Source organism: Vespula pensylvanica, chromosome 12, assembly GCF_014466175.1.
Source record: "Vespula pensylvanica isolate Volc-1 chromosome 12, ASM1446617v1, whole genome shotgun sequence".
In the NCBI taxonomy this organism is placed as follows: Eukaryota; Metazoa; Arthropoda; class Insecta; order Hymenoptera; family Vespidae; genus Vespula; species Vespula pensylvanica.
The window spans coordinates 2730622-2752114 of NC_057696.1; the positions used below are offsets into that span (position 1 = coordinate 2730622).

The following is a 21493-nucleotide window of genomic DNA, read 5'->3' on the forward strand; positions in this document are numbered from 1 at the left end:
CCCTGGCTTGATCGATATCTTCTATGGTAGCTTTACGTGGCTGTCGTTTACCATGAGCACCAATCCGCTGAAGACGTTTACAGGCAACGGTTGCATAATGACTGACCTGTACATGAATCGGCCACTTAGCCACCTCTGGAAATTGGAAGTTCGGATCGCGGTGCCTATTCATGTATCCTTCGAGGTAAGGTTCGAATGTAGCGCTAGGTGGTACGAAGGCTAAACAGACAGCCATCAGTTCCCAGCCTCTACGAAGACTTTCTTTTCGTGGATTTTCTGTAGTCTGTCTACAGATTTGAACGTATAATTCATCGCGTAACGGTGGTTTCGAAAATGCTGTATTTACGATGTCCATAGCAACTCCGTCTAACGTCATACCAACGTTTGCCTTACGATCACCCATATATACCTGAACCAATCGAAACAAATTGCAAGCCTCTCTTTTCAATAATTTTTCACCGTCTACGACAACCAACATAGGCTGGGGTATCGGATCCTTCGACCAACTGAGAATATCGCGGACACTGAATTTCTTTCGGAACAATAATCTCAATCCCTTCGGTCGCCCACAATTCAAGTTAAGATTGTCTTGAGCATATTTTTCGATATCACCACCACTGGTACTATCGTCACGGCGTGCCTCATCTAAATCTGCATTATCGTTTCCTGTAACCCCGCTTGGTGTAGAAGTTAGGGTGGACGATGGTAAAGATACTCGTCTTACGCACGGAACGACAGTATCTTGTGTCTCTGGTTGCGTCACTATAGTCGGCGAAGCTGGTGGAGATGGTTGCGGCCTTGTTAACGTGTCGGCTGTATTATAATAGGTCGCTAAACCAGCAGTGTCGTAGTTACCTAGATCTATAATCACAAATGAAAGAGATTAGTTAAGATCGTTGTATCATTGATATAAATTAAAATGTATTATATCGACGATATTCAATGTATTAACCAGCATAATGATCTTCGAGATACTCTTGGCTAGACGAATCGCCCTGATTACTTGCTGCCTCGTCATCGGCAAACTGATCGTCCGAATCATCGTCGACTCTTCCTCCGATACCTCCGCTTCGACCACCTTCTTCGTCTAAAGAATCATCACCCTCTTCTACTAACAATGGATCTCCAAACTTGTAACAACCTTTAAAAACGATATTCATAATATTTCGTAACATACGACACATCATCGGATAATACGGAATAGAACATCTAAATACCCGATAGCTTAGCTTGCTGAAGAATATAATGTTGAAGTGGTAACAAATGGTCGGCATCTGATAAAAGATTTCCATAGAAAGGAGACAACGGTGGACTTGGATTACCATTGCTTCTCTTTTTCTTACTATCTTCCGTATCCAAATGACCTTCTATATCTTCCCCTACAGCACTATTACTACTGCTGTTGCTACTGTTGCTACTGCTTGTGTTACTACTAAGTCGCTGCCTAGATTGTTCGTGACTTTGACTTATCAAATAACGCTCGTGCATCGCATCCTCGTCTCTATCTCTTCTTCTACTTTGCTGTTGCTGTTGCTGCTGCTGCTGTTGCTGCTGCTGCTGTTGTTGCTGTTGTTGTTGCTGCTGATGTAATTGTTGCAACTTTTGCTGTTGCACGAAACTGTAACTACGAGCCAGAGGCTGCGACGTGCCTACGAAACAATCACAATCGAAGTTCAATACTTTGGAAGCGTACAATTTAAAGGCAACATCGTACAATTATGTACTTACAGTCGAGCGAATTATTGCACGCTGTGTTTCTTCTATATTCCTTCTCTCTGTCACGATCCCGTTCTCTTTCTCTCTCAGATACTTCCATACTTCTTTGCTTAGCTACGTTACCAATAATTCCTGTACCTCGCACTAGACTCTTGGATGGATCGTTTCTCTCTGCTAACATTGCCCCATACATATCACGAACATTTGCTTCTGACAATGACGCGGAACATCCATAATGTCTTTTACCTATACTACCTGTAGTATCTTGCTTATTCATATTCCGTGGATGCATGGAACTTGGATAAAAGGCAGAAGTATTAGATTTGTCCAAACTATTAACTCTTTCTCTTTGATGCATTTCCCAATCTCTTTCCCTAAGGAAACGGTTACCACTTTCGACCAACGAACCATACTTTTCACCTTGCGATTTATAACTATGACTTATTTGAACTTCTGGCGGACGATAGGGTGGCATTTCTTGCCTAAATACTCTTGACTCCATTAAAGAATCTCTATATGGAGACGTACTTGGTTCAGGACCGTAGGAACCCCTACTACTTTCTTTACCTAAATTTTCAAATATATTTGAATAATCGATCTTTCGATTCGATTCGATAAAAGAATCTTCCGAAATCTTACCATTTTTGTTCTTTTCAAGATCCAAATTTCCTACTCTACCCTCGCGTTGTGTATCTGGGAAAGTCTTTTTCTTGAAGAGAGGGGTACTAGTTGAGAGAGACAATCCCAGTGGTGGTGGTTCGCCCAACGGTATAGACTTCTGATTTTTAACGCTTTCAAGAGTTCCACTTTTGTGACATCTACCTTCTAACGTGCCGCTATGCTGCCTAGGTGAAGACTGAGCGTGTGCCGGAGGAGGCTGGACCGTAGAACGATGATGATGACGATGCGGTGAGTCCAACAATCGATACCCTGTTGATTCTAAAGACGTACGACTATGGGAGACAGAACTATCACTGGATCGACCAGAATCTTGCGAATGATTATGTTGCCGTCTAGTCGCCGGTACTTCGTGATGTCTATGGTGTCGATTATTATGGTGATGATGATGATGATGATGATGTCGTCTCGAGGAAGGAGATGGAGACGGCGGAGATGTCTGCATATCCACACCGATACCAGATGTTCGAGATTTACTTGCATTACCCACTTGCTATCGAACAAAAATGATGTATAAAATTGATATACGAAGCACATTAAACAGATATCTTTGTGCAAATAATAATCTTACCAGTGTAACAGATAAATTAGGATTGTCTTGATGATTGAAACGCATCGAACGACTAACAGGTGTTTGAGTCTGCGTAGACACAGACTCTTTCTTTCTTGATTCTGCATTTTTTTGGACATCACCTCCGCTACTACCAGCCGGCTCTGTGTTCTGTTTTAACGTCTACAATTTCCCAGTTTTTATAGATTGAAAAACTTGTAAAAATGTAAAGAAGTATAAAGCGGATAAAATTATTTACCTGAAGCTTCGCTAAAGGGATAATGTCGCAATCGGTTGGGCGGTGCCAAACAGTTTTCTGAGATGTGGCATTATAATAGTAAAATCTTGAAGTATTCTGATCAAATAATTCCCACCATTGATTATTATCCGTCTTCTTCCTATAAATTATTCATAAGTGTGAACTAATGAATGATTCATAACTTCAAAATGGTTATATTGGTTTAACGATATAAAAACTTATGATATCTTACACAGGTACGCCAGGTGGTGGATCCCATACGCATTCTCCAGTAGTAAGATTAGCATACATATGCTCCTTTGTACGTGGTTCTATGATTTCAACCCATTCCATCCTACTGTAATTATTTGCAATTAAGACATCAGATATAAGATACATATGACATAGATTTTTTGCATGCATATATCTATCTATATTCTAAAAGGAATATGAATCAATTATAAATATAACCAAATTAACCAAAGTAACCCAAACTAAAGTAAATACATTAAACGGCAAGTAGATACAAGTAGATATAAGTAACCAACTCATTGCCAGAGACACATAGACATAATCCATTAGTCACTTTTTTTCCAGAAATAAAAGACATGATAAAAATACAAACATAATAAAAAAAAAAAAAGGAAAAGAGAAAAGTAAAGAAAAAAAAAAAAAAAGACACAAGAAAGAACACTCGACCCCTATTGTTAAGATCATAAATTGATGGGAATGCTGGTGGCATTACAAGCAACTGCCTGATGTCATGTTATCCGTTTAATTGGTTAAAATAGGCCGCGGAGAGTCATTCGCGCGTAGATCGTGTACGTATAGTCGCGAAAAAAGAAAAATGAATGCGCGAAATCGTGAAAGAAGGAAAAAAGAAAAAAAAGGAAAGATAACGCAGTGCGCACAGAAAGGGAACGAGAACGAAGGCATAAAAATGACAATGTAAAACACAATAAGGAAATTGCAAGGGACCCGCCCCAATATCTTCTAGAATCGTGAGAAACGTGATAACTAAGTCCCATCTAAGAACACGAAAAACCTGTCTACAGTGAAAACTGGGACGGGTCAGTGGTAAAAATTCACTATCGATCTGCAAACCATTCGGCCAAAAGCATACATACATTAAATCGTTATGCGACTATCGCGTTTACGACTTTAATCATAGAGAAAATTGATTTATTTTACCTGTCGGATGCCATTTCGAACTATTCTTCTTAAATTCGTGCACTGAACAGTATAACTTAACGTCACTATCTGACACTTCATAAGAACAACAATGACACTTCGATGTTGCAACGTCCCATTTCCACGAGCACGAGCGACGCACTCCCTTCATGGCAGCCTAGCGCGGCCATCTTTATCCTTGCAATCAAGCCAAACTTCTCTCTACCTTATTTTAGATAAGGCGTGTACTCTTACATACATTTTTATTTCGATATTACTTAACGTACGCCTTTAGAATAATAATTTTATATATATATATATATATACATATATATATATTATATATATTTTTTTATTATTTTTTGTTGATCGACTCAAATAAAAAATTATTACTAATTAAAGTATACAAACTTATCGTTTAGAATAGATTACATATCGTCATTTTCCGAATAACAATGTGAATAACTTTTCACTTATATATATGTATGTGTGTGTATGTATATATATATATAGATAGATAGATAGATAGACATATATATACACGTATATATTAGACAATTTTTCAAAACTTATTTAGAAAGTTTACTACTATTCATTGTGTATCATATTCCGTGAGAATAATATTTAATAATCAACATCATATTGTCTGCAATAATTTATTACAAACGTCATCTTCGGACGTGCTATTATGCGAATACCGAATTTGGTATAGGTTAGAAAGACTGACACCATATTTTCTCTGATATAGATACCACACTAATAAAAATGAAATGGCATATCACTGCTCGAATTAATTCCTCCATTGTTCCTTTTTTTTTTCTTTTTTCTCCTTTTCCATTTATTATTTCCTATAATATTGATCGATCGATCTATTTAAAGCACACGATTCTTTAAACAAATGATACACAAACAAATATTATAAATTTGTAGATATTCACTTTAACACACACAATAAAGAATAATGAAATAACGATCTCACTGGTATTAACTCTTAGCATAATTTAATATTACATTTTTTTGCAATAAAAAAGTAAATAAATAAATATATAAAAAACAATCTTTTCGATAATTATTGTTGTTAATAAACATAGTTAACGAAGTACAATAAGATTATTAATGAATATGATAAAAGTGATTTCATCCACGAGTAGATTTAAATAGAAATGATAATCAATAAATAATGTCTATGTATGTATGTGCATGTGTATGTGTGAAAAAATATATATATATATATTACATTAACTAGAACGAAGATTACAAAGAAGTCATGCAAAATCAGAAAGAAGCTTTGGAGATACAGTTGGTGATTGTTGCGCCATCTAAAGGACAATTGCAAAGTTACAGCAATCTTTATCATAGAAGAGTTATTGGTCTAAGTGTTTTTTGCAGTTAGTATCTTGTGTCATCGTATTAATTTGTGACGCGTTTATGTTGTTGATAATTAATACTTATGAGGTACAGATATATATATTGTTGCATTATCCAAAGTCAATCGCGTATAATAGTGTTGTAAAAAAATAATACGAGGCGTATTATTTCTGTTGAAAGAGTTGAATTTAACTGGAAAATATATCATGGATGATCACAACATGGATCAAAATATTTTAACAGTGCTGAAACTTCTTATGATAGGAGAATCTAACGTGGGTAAATCAAGGTAGATATATTGTAAGGTTATACGTATATACACATATATATTTCATTTTTCTTAATATGATTAATTCGAAGTATAAAGTTAGTTGATAATATAACGTTTTTTTCTTCTTTTTTTCTTTCTATTCTATACTTTTTTCTTTTATTTTATTATATTTTTTTTTTTTGCAGTATACTTTTAAGGTTCACAGAAGATGAATTCTCGGAAAATATGCGAAATACAGTCGGCATGGACTATAAAACAAAATATATCACAATCGATGATAGTATAGTGAAACTTGCTATTTGGGTTAGTTATACAATTCATATTAGTTTGTTATATTTACAATACTATACTGAAACTATAATTATATATATGTTATATAAAGTCTTAATCGTTTCAATTAAATATCTGTTGTTATATAGGACACTGCTGGACAAGAACGATTTCGTACTTTAACACCAAGTTATTATAGAGATGGACAAGGAGCTATTCTAGTATATGATGTTACTGATAGAAATACATTTTTAAAACTAGATACATGGCTTAATGAATTAAACACGTACTGCAATAAAACAGATATTGTTAAAATGATAGTAGGTAATAAAATAGATTTACCAAATAGAGAAGTTAGCAATGAAGAAGGCTTACAATTTGCTAGAAGACATCAGTCCTTATATATCGAAAGTAGTGCTAAAACAGCGGATGGAGTAAAGTGTTGCTTCGAGGAACTAGTTCAAAAGGTAAAATACAGTAATTTATTATATACTATTAATAATTTGATCATTAAAACTAGATATTGTATACAATTAGATATTGCAAACTCCTGGTTTATGGGATACTCACTCTCAAAAATATATTGATAATGGCAATATGACTGGTGCTAGATATCGAATGGGAAAAAGAGGGTTACAATTGACGGATGATTATGAACCACAAAATGTATATTCGCGTTGTTATTGCAGTATGATTTAAGTGGCTGTGATAAAGAAATTCTTTTGGTAATGATTATAAGCATGGCGCCTACTGTATGATATGTTGTTTATTAAACAACTAAAACAAGTTACAATGAATACATAATATTGTGAATCATTGTTAGAATTATATTATATTAGACAAAGAAGCAAACATATACCATCTGTGAACTATACAAAAATGTGCTAATGATTTATAGATCTTCATTAACTAATAATTTAATGAAATACGAATTTTAAATATATCATCAATTTATAGTTATATATTGCAGGTGTACAAAAAATTGGACATAGGGTAAGCCAAGAATGAAAAGCTGATGCTTTGAACCATTAATAATAAGCTAGCCAACTGTTAATTCTATTCTTTTTTATAATATGTTAATTTACTTTTAATATTGTGCTGAGTACTCCTACAATATACATTTGATGTGCAAATATGGTATTTCAAAATGAACAACTCCTTTCAATTTATTTCTAAATATCCAACAATAAATTTTTACTATAATACTGATAAAGTTTTTATCACAGACACTTGATCACTTTTTATAGTCTCTTGCTTTGTTATATTTATATAAAATTTGTTATGTATATAATATACATATACATATATATACGCATGATTTTTGTACAAAAGTCAAATTTATCCTGCTTTTGTTGTTATAAAAAATGATATCTACAAGTATTTAAAATCTCTATTATTTGAATGTACAAAGATATATATCCTTCAACATACTTTAATATTGAGATAAAATGCTGAGATTTGATTTTTTTATTATTATTATTTTTATTTCGTACTAAACTGGGAGGTGCTTATAAAAATTCCTCCAAAGGCCAAATAACTACTCTTTTATATATGTGTATATATATATATATATATATATATATATATATGTATATGTATATGTATATGTATATATAAACATAAACATAAATTTATACATTAGAACATACACTTTCTTTTTAGTTATTTGTCTTTTACTTGCTTATATTCTAATTCATATAATGCACATAATTTATAGAAAATATATTGATACAAAAATTAAAAATAAGTGGAAATATACAATTAGAATCTTCAAAATAAATCTATGGTAATTGTCTTATACACAAATCTATTGTAACTTATTTGTAAATAAAGCATTTTCAATATATATTATATGCTGCTATCACATATATTAATACATATGTTCAGGCTATTAAATTCATGCATTTTTAATATTTTGATAACAAGATTATACATAATTTTATAACAATGTAAACTGATTTTCAATTATTTTTGAGTTCCCTTGTGAAATTTTATATAATTTTTGTTGCTGTATCTACAAATTTATTTTGAAGTACATACAAAAGGAGAAAAATTATAAATATTATAAAATTATTAATATATTGTATTGATATAAATGTCTCTAATATCACAAGATGAAACAGAAAATGAAGTTATATTCAGTGAAACAGAATTTGAACAGGATTACTACTCATATACTTCAAGCGAAAAATATTTTTCTTGTAGTGATTCAATAATAACAAAAGAATCTTACATTTTTAAACCATTTAAATGTTCCTGTTATGAGCATCTGGAATCAACAAAACTCACGTAAGTTAAATTTATAACATATATAAGATTTTTGCTAGAACTACATATATTATGTCTATTATTTTATAACATCACACTTTTTATTTAAATCTGCAATATACATATATACATATATATACAGGCGCAATAAAATATTAGCACTCATCTGGGCATTAATCAGTGTTTTAAAGTACCATCCAGTAGATCCAATATATTATATGTCATATCAACTATTACATTGGAGACATAATAATGTCCCAAAAAAATATATAAAAGATATTGTAGATTATATGAATTCACAATTATAATAGCAAAAATTGGTTTTTCTTAAAAATTTCATTTATTTGACAATTATACTTGTACATTCGTTACAAATTCATTAAAACAAGTTCGTTTTAGTGCAAAATCTGCATAAGAGTATTACATAGAACGAAATGGAATGATTAAATACCGGACGTGTCACAATAAAAAAAATGTTTAAACACATTTTGGCAGTGTTCTTTACAATTTGTCTTATAAAATGTAAATATAAGTTTATAATCATTCTGCACATATAGTACAAAATAAATGTAAAATCAATATTCTATTTCATTTTAAAATTCTTAAAATAATAATAATAATAATAATAATAATAATAATAATAATAAAATGGATAAGTTTAAATAGTTGTGAAAAAGTTGAGATACAAGGAATTCCAGATACTTGTAAATTGTGATAGTTTAAATCTTGGAATGCCTTGCATAATAATACAATAGCCAACAATATATAATATTCACTGAAACTTCACTTCCTGCATGTATACAATAAAAAATTAATTTTCATACAAAAAAAGTATGACAAATAATGCTGGTTTCAAGGAAGTAATCATTTCTTACACGCTAAAATCAAATAAAATTATTGGCCATACTCCATAAATATTAAGTCATTAAAATATTGTTTATAAATCATTGGACATGTGAATTATTTTTATGTATCTATATATGTCATGTATTATATTGTACTTATATAAAAATTTCTATGGGTGCAATGATTCAGGTACTACCGTAATGAATCAATGGTATAGATTACAAGATTATAAATTCACTACAATGAATGATAGAAATAAAACTTTCTTAACAATTTCCAGTTCCCAGCACTTTTTCTCATACAAATAATCACTTTCACTGTGGTTAAAAGTTACAGCGAACTCCAATAAAATAGCAACGTATCAAAATATATTTTTGCATCTATCTGTTTGGTCTATATCCTGAGCTACTAACAGAAAGGGATTACTATTACAGATGAACTGTCATTTACAGATTAAGTAAAAATTGGAAGTACAAAGTAGAGTAATAGCTAAGTCTATGTTTTATATGGACGTATTTTGCAGTCTGCTAAGACTTTTTTTTCAAGGAAATGAGCATTTCTATGCTGCAACTGTTTCTGGACCCAAGCAAAGATAGCTTAAATCTTTTTACAATGCATCCCTGATGTTAGGCTGATCTTGTTTGTTGGGATATGATTACACTTGTATATAGAATTAAAACATTCTTTCCAGTTTTTTTGTATAAAGATGTGGTAATCATTGTATCCCATATATTTATCAATCCAAGAAATTATGTAATAATTAAACAGAATATACTGGAAGTTTATTAATTTTAGCTTTCTCATGTTCGGTATCATCTCGACAGATCATTAATGTATGAGAGACACCACAAGTAACCGCTGTAATGTATAAACCTTCTACAGCCTTTACTTCCATAGGAGTAGTCGACGATTTGCGCATTTCACCAAAACCCTGTAAATATTTTATATAATATTTTTTTCTTATTATGAAAATAGATAAACTTTTAACGGTTACAAAATATTACTCACCAATTCCCCAAATGTGGGACTGCCTCCCCAGGCAATAACAGAATCATCTGCTGCAACTACTATACTACTTTGTGAACATCCAATACATCTGATTTCCCAACCTGATAAATCTTGAATAGGTTTTGGATACATATTAGCTTCTCCTGTACGTTTAGTCTGTCCAAACATAAGTGCTGAACCATGGATATTAATTGCAATACTGTAAGTACTACCACAGGCGATAGATCTAATACCTCGATTAGGTGGTTCGAGAAATTTAATTAAACGTGGCACTAATTCATCTCTTTGTTCGTTATGACCTAATCGACCGATTCCTCCAAATCCCCATGAAAACGCACGATTTTTACTATCGATTGCAACCGTGTGATAATGACCACAACTGAAATCTGTAATTTCAACACGATCTAATGGCGTGACATGACCATCTTTACCTCTTTCTACATATAAAACGATTCGTTTAGGCACTTTCTCGAAGTGAAACGCCATCTTCGTATTTGTTATAAAATATTTTCCATCTGTATTATGACCTAGTACACCATATTCTGGACATCCGAAAGAATGTAGACCACCTTTAATATCTAAGATCATAGAAAATTCTGCTCCACACCCTACTTTTACTATAGGAGGTCCAGAATATTTAACTTTCATAGCTTTCACTATACAAGGATCAGATTTTCCTACTCCACACTGTCCTAACTTATTGTCCCCAGCGGCGAATACTAAACCACGACTGGTTAAGAAAAGCGTATGATTACGACCGCAAGATGCTGCTATAATAGTGTGTCCCTTTAATGCTTCTACTTCAGTTGGTTCATCCCGACGTTTAGTATCACCAACACCCAACTGACCTACAATTGATCGACAATGTCAAGTTATTCCAAAGAATTTTCGATAGAATTTAAAGATTTTTGCTGTAGAGTTCTGAACAATAGATCGTAATTATAAATATAGCAGTTGTAGCGACGCCCAACACATACCCGAAGTTGTAAAATAATGTTCATATCTGATATAATAATTTCCTGCTAATCCAGCACTATAAAAAACTCTGCGGATATGCAGGTAAAATAATCGCAGCTTTTATACGATTCTATACAAATATATAACGATCGATTTACCTTTATCATTTTTACCAAAAGTCAAGCATCTATTATCCTCCGTAACAATAATATTATGGGAAGCAGCAGGTCCAGAGGCAATCAATCTCACACGCGCGCCGTTTAAATTCTTAAAAGTATGCGGAGTCCACAAACTACGTCCTACATTTGTCTTGAGCGATTTCGGTGGTGCTTTACGGCCTGCCATTTCCCAATTTGTCAGACCACACATAAGCAATGTGCCGGGCTTACCCCAACCTCCCTGTAACATAATCAATAGGAGCATATCATCAGCTATTAAATTGTTATTATGCACCATTGCTTTTCAAGATCCAATGCAATTATGCAGATTATAGTTTGCATGAAACTTGCATGACACGGATCTGAAATATTACATGCGTATCGATGCCGCAGGATCTTCCACCAAGCCGTTATTCATATTCATGACCACAGAAATGTCGTTACGTACTGATCGCCAGGCTCATTAACATCGGTATGACTTGAGATTCTTCTTCGGGGTCACCGTTTTAGCATCAATATTTGTGTTAACCTGAGATAAATATTGAAATGAGAAAAAGTAAATAACAGTCACCTCTGGCGACGGCAGCTCAGGTATATTGGAGACATCGGTAAGATCGTCTTCGGCAGCGTCCTCACCGTCGACATTAGTGCCACTCTCGGCGTCTTCTACATCGGACTCGTGCTCGCTCGAAATATCCTCCTCATCGTATTCGACCTTCCTCGATTTCGCGCGACCTTTCTTAACCGTTGTATTTTTCCGTTTAGACATATCGTACTACGCTATTAACTTCCCAACAACGTGACTTTATTATCGCGCGAAAAACGATTGTCGAAAACGCGGACCTACCCTCGTGACATTTATCGAAGCAATGGCGCTCAGCAAATTACACCGCTATACGAATGGACAGCAAAAACGCGGCCACCTGGCGCTCAAAAATCATAATAAAACCATGCTCGAACGATAAGTACAAAGCAAACCACGGTTTATGATTGTAAATCGCCGAGGGCGCGCTCCGTGTTCCTTAGATTTCAAATTTAGGGAACGCAAGGAACGGGATATGTACTTCGATTCCTGGTTCATTTCTCTCGTCAAATGTTTTGAATTTCGAGTTCGTTATATTAATCGAATTGAACTTTTCGATTGCTCGATCGAAACATTTATCCGCCATTTTTGTTTACGTCTCGAATTTGAACGTCTTACAATATTTCCTATACAAAATAAAAACTGATTTATATGACGGAGAAGGTAAGATACGTACGCATAAACGTATCTTTCGTGTTTATGCTAAAACACTTACAAATATTTTTTCTAATAATATCCGTTATATTTTGCAGTTTACCTTTGAGATGCATTTACAGGCTTTGTATAATCTTGATACTACGGGACATGTTGCGCAACGTTGAATTTATTATTTGTGTTTATGTGTACATTGTCAATAATCATATTTGCTAGATGGCGACTGGCGGCTTACGGAATTCTATAATCCTCCTGTCGCCAAATGCCAAACAAAGCTGCTAACGACATAAATAACATCCCTACTCTTAATGAATGATCACCGAGAGATACCTTTGATAAGAAATTGGTTAATACCTTTTTAGAAATGCACGATACACATACTTATTCGTACGTGCACATTATCGTGTGATTACTGATAACTAATACCTTTCATCGTTTCTCGAAACTTTCAAATATTTTTTATTCGTTTTATACTATTATAAGGATTATTGTGATCCCTTATCAATGAAAGAATAATAGTAATCGTTATATCGACAAATATTCCAGATAATTATAATCGTCTTTTAATTTCTCTTTATCATCATTCATGAGATAGGTATACAAAAGAAAGAAAAAAGGAAAGAAAGAGAGAAAAGTGAAATCGAAAAATGAAAACGTTAAAGAAAAAATTCATTTATTTTCCTTTATCAAAAAACCTTATTCTATAAATTTAATATAATATAACAATACATATTTAGCACAGTCTATGATCTAATACAATTTATTCCTTAACTAATACACAGTTTCTTGTCAATCGTAGTGAGCATCCTGCAAACGAATAAGAGATCCTTGGAAAATTGTATCGAAAAATAAATCTGTAAATATCATTCGCGAAGATACTTACGTATTTAATGTGCGATAGAAAAATATCGTACACCATAGTCATAACATTTATATAGAGTACTCGATATTGTAGAGGAACGAATAAAAAGTTTACACATTGAGCTGGAGGCCAAAAACAACAATCGACCTAATGACAAAAGTTAAGACTATAGATTTTTTTTTACTTTTTTTTTTTTTTTTTTTTTATAATTTACATATAAATTTTTTTTATTAGCAGAACATACTTTCCAAGCTTCGATCAACTTCACTTTGATTTCCCTATAAGCTTCTTCGACTTTGTCTCGTTCCATTAGACCAAGACCACCGAAAAATATAATTAGGCACGTAGGACTAGCGATTAGTTGATCTAGAAAAGTCTTTTTTATAATAGATCTCGCTTTTTTCCCAGGTGCTATTTTCTCAAGTAGACCATAGAAACAATGATGAAAGGGTCCTTGGATAAGACCTACTAATGTCATGTTTCTCGTTCGAACATAATTATGTTCGTATAACGTCGCAGCATCCATAATCTTTTTTTCTTCTTCTTCCGTTGTATCTTCCTCTGGCGATGCTGCGATCACACGAGCGGTTCCACCGCTTGAAAAATAATCCTCGTAACGATACCGTTTCCAGTGTTCCCTACGTTGCTGTATCATATCACCAGCTGCCATCATCAAGCCGCAGCTAATAGTATTTGTAACGAGAAGGTACCTACCTGATTATAGGAATATACATATTAAATTAATTAATTTATTATTATTATTATTATTATTATTATCAATGTTATTGAATAAGTCATCAAAAGGTAATAACAACAAAGATAATACTTACCGAATAATTTTCGCAGAATATGCATTTGTTAAACGAATAATCTTTTAAAAGAAATAAACCAGGGAGAGAGTAATAAAATTGAAATGCAATGATCAATGTTTAACGACTAGATCTTTTCTCACTTTTATTTTTCGTAACTCAATTGTCAGGATAATTTGTTCTGGGATAAATCTCTAAGTACATATATATATATATATATATAAATATATATATATCAGAACATATAGTAATATCAAATAATAAAGAGGATTCACACAAGAGATGATTTTTATGGATCTATCTTACTAATATCTTTTTTACACATTAGCTTTATGACTCTGCAAATAGATTGTTATTTAAATGCATTAACGTTCGCGTGGATCTTAATTCGTCGATGCTTATGTAGTTGAAATTGTTTAATTTTAAGTAGCATAACTTTCAATTAATTTTTTTTTTTCTTTCTTCCTTCCCGCGATTCCGCGTTTCCCCCTCACTATTTTATATCAACGATATAATGATGGTATCGATAAGAGATCTTACCATCGTGTAACAAATTCCGTGTATTACTGACATTTTATAATGGCGAAACCTCTTTAAATATACAAGCGGTCGTTGTCAAAAGAATCGACGCGTTTGCGCAGTACAATCTCACACCGTTTCGTATTTCGCCCATACTACTCGATATATGTTCTTTCATATCAGACATTTTTTTCCATTCCTCTCAGGCAACAATATATAGTATACATACGCATGCGTCAGAGTTTATCAGTAAACATTTATTTATTTACTTAGAAAGGTGTTCCATTGCCCATCGTATCTAGAAGTTATTACAATGGAAGAATACCTAAAAGATTAAGGATAATGGATTTTTTTTTAAGTATTTAATTGAATTACAATACGTTCCAAAACTCTGTTTTATTGGAAGTTAAAGTTATGTAGCTTATTAACATTATGAATGTTTTTTATATCATTTAGCAGCAACAGTTTTATGTTTTGGCAAACCTTCTCTGAACCCGTTCCTAAAATGATACAAAAAAATACAACCTCTTATTTTTGTATGTTAGTTTGTATACAAAAAGGGCATGATAAATTTTTTCTTCGTTTGTATCTTGATTCAAGCATAGATTTTTTGTCAATACAAATTAATGTTCAATTAAAACAAATTAATAAATCAGTTTTTGAATTTTTATGACCCATGGATACTAATATTAACGAATATTATAAAACTAAGACAGTTTTATGTCAATAGTATCGATAATCTATAAGTACTAAAACTTACTTGAATTTACGCCGAACGATTTTCAGATGACGCATTCTACCAGTTCCAGTAGTCTTCCTCCTTTTTGCTTTGATCGACCAGTTGTCTGTAAAATATGACTCAATTAATATACACATGCTGTTAATTATTTTATTACAAGTGATAAAGAAAACAGTTCAAATATTTCTGATTCAACATAAACTTTGTTCAACTTACATGATCTCATCTTTTTCTTAGGGTACCCACATTGTGCACATTGTGATTTTTGAATATGATATGAACTACGTCCACATCGTCTGCACAATGTGTGCGTCTTATTGCGACGCTTACCAAAGCTGGATGTACCCTTCGTCTGTGAACATTACAAAAACTATAAGTAATCATATCTTACGCATCTAAGAAATTATTATTATAAAAAAAAAAAAAAAAGCAAAGATCCGAATATATTCGATAGAATTGAAATTTGTGATGCTTTACGCAATTAAATTAATTTTGTGACTTTGTTATCATTATAATCGCAAACAAAACATATTATGGCGAGTTAACCTAAGCTACGATAGAAAACTCACGAAGATACTTATAACGAGCTTTTTGTCGATTACTATTATATTAATTAATTGCTATGATAAGTACACAATTACTTTATAATATAATTACGTTACGAATGCTTAGGATTACTTTATAATAAATCGATTGAAAACACGTGAATAAACGCTCACCATCTTGCACGAAGGAGCACGTCAAAAGAGGCGAGGAATGAACACTTAAAATGATACGTTAACCCTGTTCTAGCAGTACCAACTAAACAAATCGAAGATCAATATAGAGAATATTTTTTACCAACTGTCGGTATTTTATTTAGTAATGCCATCTGTGAAGAATTTGAGATATTTATTATAGTTATATTGGCGAAGAATAAATTTATGTGTTAAGTTTTTAAGTATAAGTAAATAGGTACCACTTTACATAGATTATATAAAATGAAAATCAAGTATGAACACAATTATAATTTTTCCTTACTTATATAAATAACTATTTTTCAGTTTAATTTCAATAATAAATTATTAGTGAATAATTAAATCTCTATTAATCTGTCAGCTTCGGTTAACACTTCTCGAGAATGTTGACTGTTTGATGTTACGACATGTTGAGCTCCGACTATACAATTCTTTAATTCGGTACCTTCCTCGATGATAGATCCATTGCATAAAATACTGTTGTGTATTATGCATCTACAAATTTATATAGATATATTAGTGTATTCTTGTGTATTCTTATGCACTTTTGTATCATAAAAATCAAAGTATCTTGCCTTTCTTTTATAGTTACATTGCCCATTATAACACTGTCTGAAATTCTGGTTTTCGTTTCAACAACTGTGTTAGCACCAATGTGACTAAATTTGAGAGATGTTTTCTCATCAATAAATGCATTTTCATCTATACTACAATTTTGAACTTGTGTACTTTTAACAGTTGCAGATGATGATGTATTCAGAAATAAATCAGATTTTATAATACTAGAAGACCAATCAGATATCTGTAATAACATATATTAATACTTTTTATTCCATCTTTATAAAGTTATAATGCATATATAAATTTGTATATTACTATATATACCTTAAAATTTGCAAGATGATACATTTGAATAGTGTTAGCTCTTAATCCAAACCCATCGTTCATAATGTGAGCATAACACCTAATTATATCACCATGGTAAGCTTCTTGTAGATCAGTATTGTGGTCATTAAATGCAGACATTCTTCTTATTAACTCATCTAATGGTTTTGCAACTGCAAAACGGAATATATCTTCTTTCAAATTTACCTGTACCATGGAAGTATTTTTGTCTTCTAGAGATTGCTTAGGTGGTTTTGATAATTGTTTAGTAACTATATATGGAAGAAGTTCACCTTTCAATGTATTAAAGTTTCTAGAAAATAAAATACATAAGTACACTTGTTCAATAAAAGTATTTACTCTCTATCTTTTATTTATATAATTACTTACTTATTAAATACTAGAAAATCTAAAACCCATTTGTTAATAATATACACATGTGCATCCATTAGTTTAGAGTGCATAGTAAAACTGGTATGTTTCCTAAGAATTTTTTGAGATATATTTATTGTTTCTTCGAAATCAGAAGCTGATGCCAAAAATACTAAACGTCCTGTTTCATTATCTATTCCAATTAGATCAGTTTCTGGTCTTTGTTTATTTTTAGGTCCTGGAGTAACAAATTCATCTGGTACTTTGACCATTGGTAACATCAATGCTGTAATACTTGCATTATGTTTTCTATATAAATTTAATGTTTCAGAGATATCGATATCTGTGATCAAATCACATGATAATACTAAGAAATCTGTGTGAATTTTTTCATGAATCAGTCTAATGGAATCTGCAGTACCAAGGTCTTCTGCACCTTGTATTCCTATAATTTCCATTTTAATTTTTAAATCTAATTTATCTAATGACAATGATACATCATTTTTCACTGATTCTGATACCACTATAAGACATTCATTAAATCCACTACGTTCAAGTAGTTGTAGAGAAAACCAAATCATTGGTTTATTTCCAATAGGTAACAAACATTTTGGTTGTCCAGCTGTGAGTTCTGTCATACGAGAACCCTTTCCACCAGCAAGTACAATTGCTTGAAATTCAGTGCAAATAACCATTTTTTATATGCTGTATTGTCCTGTAAAAAATAATTTTTTTGTTTTTAATATGATATAAAACTGTTCACTAATTTATGAGAATTTTTTTTACAAATTATCGTAAATAACGTTTATCGTAAATATCATAAAAAAAATATCATAAATAATGTTTATCATAAATATCACATAAAACAATATATTGGCGAGAAGAGATATACCAAATACTTTGTTGTACAGAATAAAAATAGGTTACCTTTTTATCCTGATGACTCTAGCACTGAAACTGTTGCGCAGTATTATACATTTATTATAAATATTTTTTAAAAGAGAGAATTGATATATTTATAATAAAATAATAAATCCATAAATTTTTTTATAACAAACAAATACTTCACTGTTTATTTTTACTATTATATTTTAGCTTCTCATAAAACATAAAAGTAAATTATAATATCTTATAATACATAAATGAATATTAATTATTCAATCGTTGTTAAAAATGCGTTTTCTACAATTAATTAATCGATTTGAATAAAAATATAAATTATATTTACATTGAAATAGTATCACAAATAGTAATATTGTATCAGTTACATGTGCCGTTAGCTTACTTTATATGACCGCATGTTTCGTATTGTTTAACCTAAAATTGACGGGACATCCACTTGAAATCATTGGTATTAAAGAGATTAACTTTGTACAATAAAAAGAAAGTATTAATAGAATATAAAATATGGGTGAAGCCGAGGATGTAATTAAAACAGGAAATTATGTGATAGTGAAAAAACAAAAATATACCAAAATATATAAGGTGTCATTAAATGGAATTTTAATGTTAGGAAAGGATGAAGTAGATATGCAAGAAATAATTGGTAAACCCTATTGGACAACTTTTGAAATGGTCCCATCAAAAAATAATAAACGATCTTATACATTGAAAACTATAAAAGAGGCAGAATCTTGGAATGATTTAAAGAACACTTCATCGAGTGGTTTAGACAATCGTTGTATCACCAATGATGGTACTTCTCAAAAATTGTCAAAAGAAGAAATTTTACAACTTCAAGAATCTGGAAAATCTGGCAAGGAGATAGTTGGTACTCTTATAGAAAATAGTAAATCTTTCTCTGCAAAAACAGAATACTCTCAAGAAAAATATATAAAGAAGAAAGAACAAAAATATTTTCGGTATTTAATAGTATGTAAACCTACTATAGTATCCTTACATGAAGTATACTTTAGACAAGATCATACAAGAGTAGGAGGATTAAGAATGGATGCTCTTTCTCAATTGTTATCATATAGCGATGTTCAATCTGATGGTTTATATTTGTTATATGACAGTGGTTCACAAGGATTACCTGGAGCTGCTATGTTACATAGAATTGGCGCAAATACTACAGGATTATTAATAAATATGCATCCTGGAAATATACCTCAGCTAGCTATCATTCAAGCTATGAATTTTCCCAAGGAACAGATTGAAAGACATATAACAGTTAATATTTATAGTTTTTTAAGATTGCATTATCAAGGAGAATCTTCATTACTAAGTGATATATCTATTTGTAGAACAGTATCTACTCCTACTACTTCTCAATCTGAAAATAATGAAGTATCATTAAGTAGTAATAATGATTGTGAAAAAGAAACTAAAGTAGAAGATAACACAAAAGTATCAAAAATTGGCCAAGCCATAGATATTGATAAGACTGAAATTACAAGCAATGGAATGTTCAATATAGACACAATTGAAGTGGATACAAATCTAACTTCAGAGAATGTTACTAATGCAAATGAATCTAAACTTATGAATGATATAAATAAAGGAGAAAAAGTAGAAAATAGAAAAACTTTAAAACGCAAATTAGATGATGTTATTGAAACAGGACCTATTAAAAAACCAAAATGGTTAATAGAGACACAATATGCATTGGATCTTTTGAAAGGTTCTAAAGCACGAGGTTTAGTTATTGTGGCAAAAGAACATCCTTTAAATATCATCAAGTCTTTGTTGCCTTTTCTTGGTGCGTCTAGACCATTTGTAATTTTTCATGCTTATAGAGAACCTTTACAGGAAACATATATAGCTCTTAAACAAACACAAAATGTAGTAAATTTAAGATTGTTTTCAAATTTCTTACGTTCATATCAGATATTACCTGACAGGACACATCCAGATATTTTAACAAGCGATACAGGTGGTTATATTTTAACAGGATATTTAGTTGAATAATGATATTAGAAGATTATAATTTAATTTCTATACAAAATAAGGAAATGCATATACATACATAAGAAATATATATAAATATAAAATTTTTAAAATGTTTTTATGATTTTTGTATAAAAGAAAAGAAAAGTCATATAAATACATTTTATACCAATCAAAACATAAAAACCTGTTTTTTTATTTGTGAAAAATATTGATTAAATTTTTCTAATTAACCAACATAAGAATGAAATTATTATATTCGCCAAAATTTTAACCTAAAATTTAAAATTTTGATAATTAAAACTCATATAAAGTACGTATGCTTTCATGAATATGTTACAATACTTATTCAATGATAGTAAAGTTCTTAGGTAACACTGTCTGCTGTAAATGAATAATCAAATAAGTCCATAAGTCAATTACATTCAGTGGATTAAAAGGAAATGAAATCTCCATAATTCATGAGAAACTTTTTTTGTATTTATACCAAGAAGAAGGTGATACTCATTATTATTATTACTTATATTAAGACCAAAATCTAGTACGTCAAAAACGTAATAATTCTTTCTATTTTTTATTTAATTTAAATTTCCCATACAATTAAAGTATTTGACTTTCATTTGATTTTCGTATGATTAATAAGTAAAGCGTTCGATCGGCCAGCTCAAACCTACATTTCTTTTTTCGCATGACGAGACAAGTAAAAGGTGATCAAATGGCGGCGAAGAATTTAAATATATATAAGATTTATATTTTACAGTGTATTCATCCGTGTACATATATAGATATTTACATTCACATATAATTTCTCTTATTGATTTAAATACGCCCGTCTAAATATAAATATAATAAATATTTATGTATGTTCTACTTTCCATTGATTTTAGTCAAATAGGTTGTATGATAATAAAAACAAATGATTGAAAAGTATACAGCTATTTAAGAG

At 31.2% G+C, this 21493-nt stretch overlaps 8 protein-coding genes across 18 annotated transcripts in view; 3 read left to right on the top strand and 5 right to left on the bottom strand.

Moving 5' to 3' along the window:
* The window catches only part of LOC122633575 (pancreatic triacylglycerol lipase-like), a 21540-nt gene extending 18332 nt beyond the window's left edge, over positions 1-3208 (top strand). For both annotated transcript variants that reach the window (XR_006328143.1, XR_006328142.1), the window contains exons 10-11: positions 2375-2484; positions 2566-3208. The gene's annotated coding sequence lies outside the window, so the exon portion shown is untranslated. The remainder of the gene's footprint in view (positions 1-2374; positions 2485-2565) is intronic.
* The window catches only part of LOC122633570 (uncharacterized protein DDB_G0283357), a 6718-nt gene extending 1242 nt beyond the window's left edge, over positions 1-5476 (bottom strand). The window contains exons 1-10 of one of the 5 annotated variants that reach the window (XM_043821583.1): positions 4374-5476; positions 3436-3540; positions 3204-3342; positions 2966-3127; positions 2356-2887; positions 1972-2283; positions 1729-1887; positions 1218-1649; positions 953-1141; positions 2-861 (exon numbers count right to left, since the gene is read on the bottom strand). In XM_043821583.1, coding sequence (XP_043677518.1) covers positions 2-861; positions 953-1141; positions 1218-1649; positions 1729-1887; positions 1972-2283; positions 2356-2887; positions 2966-3127; positions 3204-3342; positions 3436-3540; positions 4374-4387 — 2904 coding nt within the window. In that variant the 5' untranslated portion in view covers positions 4388-5476. Of the gene's footprint in view, position 1; positions 862-952; positions 1142-1217; positions 1650-1728; positions 2284-2355; positions 2888-2965; positions 3128-3203; positions 3343-3435; positions 3541-4373 lie in introns of all 5 variants that reach the window. The other 4 variants (XM_043821581.1, XM_043821580.1, XM_043821579.1 and 1 more) reach the window with 4 other exon arrangements.
* A 169-nt stretch (positions 5477-5645) lies between these two features.
* On the top strand, positions 5646-8122 carry LOC122633579 (ras-related protein Rab-18-B). 2 transcript variants are annotated; one of them, XM_043821612.1, is made up of 4 exons: positions 5646-6009; positions 6177-6294; positions 6411-6728; positions 6782-8122. In XM_043821612.1, exons 1-4 carry the CDS (start codon positions 5927-5929, stop codon positions 6860-6862), a joined length of 600 nt encoding a protein of 199 aa, XP_043677547.1. In that variant the 5' UTR covers positions 5646-5926; the 3' UTR covers positions 6863-8122. The 2 variants fall into 2 exon arrangements, with proteins under 2 accessions (XP_043677547.1, XP_043677546.1); XM_043821611.1 differs by having other exon boundaries at positions 5688-6009; positions 6799-8122.
* Positions 8123-8850: 728 nt separating this feature from the next.
* Positions 8851-12276, bottom strand: LOC122633578 (protein RCC2 homolog). Of its 3 annotated transcripts, none has more exons than XM_043821610.1 (5): positions 12135-12276; positions 11947-12027; positions 11499-11739; positions 10384-11231; positions 8851-10306 (listed from the first exon to the last, which is right to left on the bottom strand). In XM_043821610.1, the coding sequence occupies exons 3-5, from the start codon at positions 11707-11709 to the stop codon at positions 10136-10138; spliced, it is 1230 nt and encodes a 409-aa protein (XP_043677545.1). In that variant the 5' UTR covers positions 11710-11739; positions 11947-12027; positions 12135-12276; the 3' UTR covers positions 8851-10135. The 3 variants fall into 3 exon arrangements, with proteins under 3 accessions (XP_043677545.1, XP_043677544.1, XP_043677543.1); XM_043821609.1 differs by having other exon boundaries at positions 11873-12027; XM_043821608.1 differs by lacking the exon at positions 11947-12027 and having other exon boundaries at positions 12070-12267.
* A 1115-nt stretch (positions 12277-13391) lies between these two features.
* On the bottom strand, positions 13392-15145 carry LOC122633435 (mpv17-like protein 2). 3 transcript variants are annotated; one of them, XM_043821304.1, is made up of 5 exons: positions 14947-15145; positions 14428-14600; positions 13842-14311; positions 13619-13744; positions 13392-13542 (listed from the first exon to the last, which is right to left on the bottom strand). In XM_043821304.1, exons 2-5 carry the CDS (start codon positions 14450-14452, stop codon positions 13525-13527), a joined length of 639 nt encoding a protein of 212 aa, XP_043677239.1. In that variant the 5' UTR covers positions 14453-14600; positions 14947-15145; the 3' UTR covers positions 13392-13524. The 3 variants fall into 3 exon arrangements, with proteins under 3 accessions (XP_043677239.1, XP_043677242.1, XP_043677241.1); XM_043821307.1 differs by lacking the exon at positions 14428-14600 and having other exon boundaries at positions 13842-14307; XM_043821306.1 differs by lacking the exon at positions 14428-14600.
* Positions 15146-15302: 157 nt separating this feature from the next.
* LOC122633436 (60S ribosomal protein L37) lies at positions 15303-16539 on the bottom strand. The gene is made up of 4 exons (XM_043821308.1): positions 16384-16539; positions 15881-16016; positions 15686-15770; positions 15303-15425 (listed from the first exon to the last, which is right to left on the bottom strand). The coding sequence occupies exons 1-4, from the start codon at positions 16384-16386 to the stop codon at positions 15374-15376; spliced, it is 276 nt and encodes a 91-aa protein (XP_043677243.1). The 5' UTR covers positions 16387-16539; the 3' UTR covers positions 15303-15373.
* A 112-nt stretch (positions 16540-16651) lies between these two features.
* Positions 16652-18798, bottom strand: LOC122633431 (translation initiation factor eIF-2B subunit gamma). The gene is made up of 5 exons (XM_043821300.1): positions 18586-18798; positions 17677-18373; positions 17287-17599; positions 16977-17203; positions 16652-16896 (listed from the first exon to the last, which is right to left on the bottom strand). The coding sequence occupies exons 2-5, from the start codon at positions 18351-18353 to the stop codon at positions 16740-16742; spliced, it is 1374 nt and encodes a 457-aa protein (XP_043677235.1). The 5' UTR covers positions 18354-18373; positions 18586-18798; the 3' UTR covers positions 16652-16739.
* Positions 18799-18814: 16 nt separating this feature from the next.
* Positions 18815-21479, top strand: LOC122633430 (tRNA (adenine(58)-N(1))-methyltransferase non-catalytic subunit trm6). Its single transcript, XM_043821299.1, has one exon. The coding sequence runs from the start codon at positions 19066-19068 to the stop codon at positions 20566-20568; it is 1503 nt and encodes a 500-aa protein (XP_043677234.1). The 5' UTR covers positions 18815-19065; the 3' UTR covers positions 20569-21479.
* Positions 21480-21493: the final 14 nt, after the last annotated feature.